Source organism: Pimephales promelas, chromosome 3 (assembly GCF_988280905.1).
Source record: "Pimephales promelas chromosome 3, fPimPro1.hap1.1, whole genome shotgun sequence".
Taxonomy (NCBI): domain Eukaryota; kingdom Metazoa; phylum Chordata; class Actinopteri; order Cypriniformes; family Leuciscidae; genus Pimephales; species Pimephales promelas.
In genome coordinates, this window is record NC_142771.1 from 34023910 (window position 1) to 34031200 (window position 7291).

General features: G+C 36.2%; 1 protein-coding gene across 1 annotated transcript; it reads right to left on the minus strand.

Annotated features, from left to right (window-relative positions):
- Nucleotides 1-1924: 1924 nt before the first annotated feature.
- On the minus strand, nt 1925-6683 carry LOC148982056 (vascular cell adhesion protein 1-like). Its single transcript, XM_089128771.1, has 5 exons — nt 6499-6683; nt 4904-5170; nt 4487-4807; nt 4078-4305; nt 1925-2985 (listed from the first exon to the last, which is right to left on the minus strand). Exons 1-5 carry the CDS (start codon nt 6560-6562, stop codon nt 2876-2878), a joined length of 990 nt encoding a protein of 329 aa, XP_088984897.1. The 5' UTR covers nt 6563-6683; the 3' UTR covers nt 1925-2875.
- Nucleotides 6684-7291: the final 608 nt, after the last annotated feature.

The window sequence follows — 7291 nt, forward strand, 5'->3', positions numbered from 1 at the left end:
CAATTTCTGTATTCATAAAAATAAAATTAACATGAAAAAGTAACGCTGTACATTCATAAGCAACATACCGTAGACGTTTACTACAACATGTGTCCCACAACATTTTTGAACACATTTAGACATGATGAAGTAGTCAGGATGTTAAACACCCTTAATAAGTAGTTAACATTCTTTTCTGTTTGTGATTTTTTTAGTTCATTAATGTTAACATAGTTAATGTTAATGTTTCTATTATTCGCCATGCAGCAGTTAACTAAGTTCGTATAGTTAACTATCAGTTTTCAGTTAGTTAAAGGCACACTATGCAAGAATTGTACCTTATAACAGCTTCAAAGTCATTTCTGTGGTAAACAAACTCATAGTTAGACAATCATCCTGTTTTCACGCCACTGAATGAAAGTTTGAGAGGAGCGCCCCCGACAAATCTCTCCAGAATCACGACATGCTTTACGGCAACGACGTCACACACATCAACCACAACATGAAGCACTAAGACATTTGCGCACAATTCAGACGTGATACTCGACGGTGGAAAAAGCAAAGAAAACGCGGTCGGAAGAGACTAGGAAACGAGAATGAGCCTCTCTACTCAACCCGTAAACTAAATGCATTGATCCGCAAGTTTTATTGAGTCTAGTGGTAATCTTTTGCAAAGTGTGTCAGAGGTTTTTCTCTCTCATCAAAACTGAATATGTTCATCAGTGGTTACAGTCTATATCAAGCAGGGACACGTTTTTGTGCATTTTATTTTGTGATTTCACAGGAATTAATACGCGTTCAAGTGAAGACTGCACACGAGAGACACTATGTATCCACGACACTGATAGCAGCGGACACGAGCGCTCAGCTTGAGTTCAAAAACACATTTTAGCACTAGATCTCTTATTTAATGCCAAAATTACGCACTATGCAAGATTTGTACCTTAAAGGACAAGTTCAGTATTTTACAATTAAAGCCCTGTTTAAAGATCGGCCCTGATGAAATAGAATAGTTAAGATTGTTTTTTAGACAAATGCTCCCGTCACGAGAATTTTTGGATTCTGTGTTAGCACCCCCCCACCTTTATAATGAAAGCATAGGTGCACTCGAACAATCATTCATTAAAACGCATAAAACTTTAGTTTACAAAGACGTGAAACTCACCGAGTGGTCTGGGGTGTTCACTGATATGCTCACACAAATATCGCTGCAAAAGATGCTTTCCAACAGGTTTTATCATAGTTTTTGTCCGACTTCATTTTCTTCCTGTTTTCGGTCGAAGTCCACAGTAGTAAATTGTCGAGTTCACGTGCGCAATCATTGGTAACTAGATAACTAAGGATCGCGCATGCAAACTCGACAATCGACTACTGTGGACTTCGACCAAAAACAGGAAGAAAATGGACTTGGACAAAAACTATGATAAAACCTGTTGGAAAGCATATTTTGCAGCGTATCAGTGAACACCCCAGACCACTCGGTGAGTTTCACGTCTTTGTAAACTGAAGTTTTATGCGTTTTAATGAATGATTGTTCGAGTGCACCTATCCCAGACAGCAAACTGACATTGAATCAACGTGGAAACGACGTCTCTCATGACATTGAAACAACGTTGATTTTGCTCATCGAATTAACGTTGAACCAACGTCAGACGCGGCATTCTTCAAAGCTAAATGAAAATCGAAAATTGGTTTGCTTTCATAACGTTGAAACAACGCGTTGATTTCAAGTTGATTTTCCGTTAGTTTTGAAAGAATGACGCGTCTGACGTTGGTTCAACGTTAATTCGATGAGCAAAACAATGTCAGATCAACGTTGTTTCGATGTCATATTTCCACGTTGATTCAATGTCAGTTTGCTATCTGGGATGCTTTCATTATAAAGGTGGTGGGGGGGGGGCTGCTAACACAGAATCCAAAAATTCTCGTGACGGGAGCATTTGTCTAAAAAACAATCTTAACCATTCTATTTCACCAGGGACGATCTTAAAACAGGGCTTTAATTGTAAATTACCGAACTTGTCCTTTAATATAACAGCTTCAAATGGGTATTAGGGTGTGAGTGCAAAGACCAGTCAATAGCCAGTAAATACCACTTTGCGTGAGTGGTATTTACGACAGTAACATTAAATACAAGTACTCTACAGAAACTGTAGGGGTCGCTGTTTGACAAAAACAGATTTTCTGCATAGTGTGCCTTTATGATTACAGTTAGGGTTAGTTTAAATAAATATAGCATATTTAAATAATTCATAACATTAGCTTGATCACTTATGCACCACAAGATAAAAATGTTTTAGCAATCCTTGTGCTGTTTTATAAAAAAAATGCATAGAAAAAGGCGCACTGGTCATTTAACAGTGACAAGCCTATTGAGCCTGATGAAAAATTTGGCTGTATAAAAAACAAGTTCACTATGAATAAAACAGTAAATTAATAAAAATGTGATGTCTTACAATTAGGACTAAAGTAAAATACAGACTAATTAAACATTATTGTTATTATTACATGTGTGTGGTTTGTAATATGACATCCACTACTTACGTTATAAATATTTTACAGTACATACTCGTCACATAGACACATAGAAAATTATGACAATAATGAAAATATGTACAGAAATGGGTTTTCCACTGTGGTATAACAAATTTAAAAATTGAAGTGGTTATATTTAATAAGTCAGAATTCTGTCAAGAATGATCCGTAAACACACATAAAAATACATTTAACTTATCGATTTAAAAAGAAAAAAGTGCTGTTTCGTAACAGTTTCTGGTCTACCGCAGCACCCATGCACAGTCCAGTCAGTTATTTGAAGAATACTCCATAATAATCAAGTTTTTCACAATCTCCCTGAGGAGAAGGTACCGTTTTGAGGTCATCTCTTGCAAGCCCATCAAATGACAGAATTCGGGGATGCATTGCATTTGTATATCACATAAGAGACGATTAACGCCACTGCCACAACCACGCCGGATAAAATAATAGCCCAGAATGTGGTTCTGTCTGTGGGAGAAATGACACGAATGACTTTAGAAACATGAATCCATCAACAGTTTCAACAGAGAGTTTAATATAACCAGCTTACTAAAATATCACAAACACATTTTTTTTCCTGTCTCAATTTTAATTTCAAATGGAAAAGATTTCTAATAATTTTCTATATAACCAATAGAAAGCTGTTTTGTTTTTGTTGACTTTTGTTTTCTATTGGCACCTAAATAAAATCCTTAGAAAACTCCACAAGGAGAATTGTAACACACAGTGTGTGAAGAACGTTTAAAAAAAATCTAAAGAATCTTATATTATAAAGAAAGTTTTGTGGAATGGAAAGGTTCCAAGGATGTTAAAGGTTATTCATGAATACATTTAAGAACATTTGAAGAACCTTAATTTTTAGGCGTGTATGATGTATTTTTTAGGCCAAAGGCAGAAAAGAGTTAGCATTTTAACACTTCTGGTACCATCGTCCCAATGTCAATGGGTTGTTGGTAAAATGCTTGAAATAAAGTCTGTCTATCGCAAGCTCAAAATATCTGTAAATTTTTTTTCTATATAAAACACATCAGTAAAATCCCCTTGTGATTTTTTTAAAGCTTATGCTTGTCTTGAAAAAAGCGATTGCTAACAGGTGGTGAAATTGGACTCCAGACATTGTCGGGATATTAAACAATTACACCAAACAACTTAAACTCGTCTACTCACTGTAGTCTGCTTATACAGCCTACCTGTGTAGCAAACTATTATAACTCAAAATGTTTTATGTTTTGCTTTTTATCTTCTGGCCATTGTATTTAGGCTTCAAAATTCATAAAAATGTTAATTTGTGAAGATTATCATGATGAATAAAGCTGGTAAAAATATTTTGTAGGTCTTAAAAGCTTTCTTTCTATATCCTGAAAGTTATTTCCATCACGAAAGTTAGCATAACTCTGGTTCCCTCAATGAAAACCCAATAGCATTTTTCCATTGGCTTTTCATTGAGGGAACCAGAGTTATGCTAACTTTCGTGATGGCCTACAAAAAATACATCATCAGAACATTTCTACTATTGAACAGTAGAAATCAGAGGTAGATTATTGTTTATTCCGAACTGACCTTTAGACTGGAGGATGAACACTTTGCTGTCACTTCCCTGAGAGTTTGTGGCGATGCACGTGTAGTTTCCTGAACTGAGCGTGGAGGACTGAAGCACTGAGGACGTGATCGTCTCTTTCAGATGATCTGACTGCCATGAGTACGTAGGAGCCGGGTTTGCCTTCACTGTGCAGTTTAGCTCATCATTTATATTGATGGTCTCTGTTGAACTGGAGTGTTTTGGTTTATCTGAGGAGGACAGAGGAACATTTTAATTCATATTATTGTTGTTAATTAATTCATTTAAGTAAATTAATAGACTGTTAATTCACTTTATATAATGAATAATTCTTCACACTAGGATGCCCTTCCGAAATATAAATTAATTAAATTGAATACAATTTCCAAGATTTGCAATAAGTAAACCTACAGAAAACTTCAACATTGAGATGTTTTGACGGGGATGTTGGAGGAGGTTGAGGTCCCTCTTCTCCCAGTTCCAGCTTTGCTTCACACCAGTACTGAGCTCCATCATCAGCTCTGTCTGGACGGATCAGGAGTTTAGATGTTTTACTGACTGGAGTCTTGATGGTGTCAGTGAAGTTGGTTTGAGTCTGTCCTTTGTACCAGTTGATAATGAGATTCTGAACAGGAGCCACATTGAGAACGTCACACTGGAGCTCATACTGGTTTCCCTCCATCATTGGTCCGGTGTGATTCACAGTGCTGATGGACACACTGTCTGGAGTCTCTGTGGAGGAAGATTTACACTCTCTGATATCTGCAGTCATCAATGTACAGTAGATATTTCTGAGAATATAAAAGTATCAATAACAGAGAAACTCACTGTAAATAGTCACTGGGAGAGGTACAGTACACTGTACTTTATTATAGTTTATGTAGCAGATTGGCTCTATGTCCCAGTCTGTCAGATCTGACACTGTCCATGTGATGATCAGACTGTCATTGCTCATGGGCACTGCTCCCTCACTGGCTTCCCATCCCATCCCTCTATGCGAGACAGAAGTGCTGCAGTTGGCTGAGACAGAACCACCGAACTCCACAATAACTCTCTCTGGGTTGAGCTGAAGAGGACATTCATCAGCATGTGTACCTGTTAAACACAGTAAAGAATTCAGAATAATAGAAGAATACATGTATTATTTACTTGACAGACTAACAATAACAGCAAATATCACATGTTAAAGGAAAGGACTGGCCTAGATTCTTGGTCAAGATCTGGTTTTGTAGAAGACCATCAGTCTATAACAGTTTATGGCTGTTTAAAACGAAGAAGCTCATCAATTCTAATCATATTGGCATTAAACTAATAAACACTGACACATAGGGTGAGGGTCATTCCACAGAAGTATGTTCTTCATTAACATATTTGTAAGCCATTTACAATGACATTGACAAGCAGTTAGTCGGGCACCCATTTTTACTGTGCTATAAGACATTTTACTTAAAATAGTCAAAGAAATAGTCATAGTTTTTATTTTATCTGATTATTCTTTCACCATTAATATGTATATTGTCCTGTCTCAGCTTTCCAACTTCTGTTTTAGTAATTAAGCATGAGTTGTTGCAGGAAATAAACATTTTATTCATATTTTTTTATAGCTGCGTGTCAGAGATAAAAAAGCACAAACAAAACACTTGCGTCGCTTCATAAAATTGAGGTTAAAGCACTGGAGATATATGGACTACTTTAATGATGTCTTTACTATCTTCCTGGGGCTTGAAAGTGTAGTTGTGTGGGTTGTCAATGGAGGGACAGAAAGCTCTCAGATTTAATCAAAAAGATGTTCATTCGTGTTGTAAAAATGAACAAAAGTCTTGCAGGTTTGGAACGACATAAGGGTGAGTAGCCTAATTAATGACTGAATTTTCATTTTTGGGTAAATCACTTTTGTGTCAAACCCATTACCCTCACAACTCATCCTTATTAATATGATATACAATTCCATAAATTTAAAAAAGTCATATTGACATCATTATCAGTTACAGTATCTGAACTCTGAAAGGACAAGTATTTACATTTGTACCGCTTCATATTGTATTTTGCTGCTTGGTCCCAACACAAAAAGTAGATATTTGTAGAAATATCAGCAGCATTATAAAAAAGCTTTCACTGTCATAATGACTGTATGTATTGGGTACTTTTTAAAGGTCATATCTATACAAATCCAAAGATTACATGCTGAAGAGCTTGCCAGAATTCAAAATATGTGTAGGCTACTCAAGCACAAGTCATATCACATTACACCCCTGGTACAGTATAGCCTAGTGAGCGCGACAGTAGCTAGCATACAGTAATGAATTAGCTTTCAAACTCAATATTCGAAATGAAATCTAAACTAGGCTATATCCCAGTCAATGAAAGTTCTCGCTTCGTGTAGGCTACAGGTAGAATAAAAAGGGAACTAAGTCAATACAAACCTGTGAGAGTCAAAAACAGTAAAACTGCAAAGAGGTACAGATGTCCAAAGAAATATTGCTGCATATTAAAAGTGTTTGTCCGTCGACCGGACAAAAGGCGCGGTTAAAAGGCTGGTGGATAAATATACGTATTACGTCCCCCGACACTGTTCTCGGCTGAGTGACTGTCGTGATTCCTCAAGCAAAACCCCGCCCACACAGATCACAACTGGATAAAACCTATGGAAAAATGAAGCCATCACAGAGGGAGTTTCCTCAGCTCAGAAGAATTCATAAGAGCCATAATCTCAAACATTATACTCTCTTATTAAGTGACACAAACCGTTTTACCCGCACAATACGATGTTTTATTAGTAGGCTATAGTGAGCATTCACGTTGGCACATTACAAACGTTATTTAACCATAATATCAAAAAAACATTTCAATGTTGGAACATTTGATTAATATCAACGCGTCTGGTCGAACAATGTTTGCTCTACATTGAAGTTTAGGAAAAATAATAAAGTAGTTTACACGTTGGACATGCTACATTTTATCAATGTATGAGATTTAAAAAAAAAAATCTACTCTGCAAGCAGCTACTTATGGCAGGCCGTTTTAGCTTTTATTCATTTCCAGGATTCTTGATATCAACAATCACTTTTTTTTTATATCAACAATCACATTTTTGATATCAAAAATGTAATTCTTTATATTAACAAAAGTGAAATGTCACCATGTGCCATTCAAAACCAATTGTTGATATCAAGAATTGATTTCTTACTAGTTGAAATTCCAATTTCACATATCAGA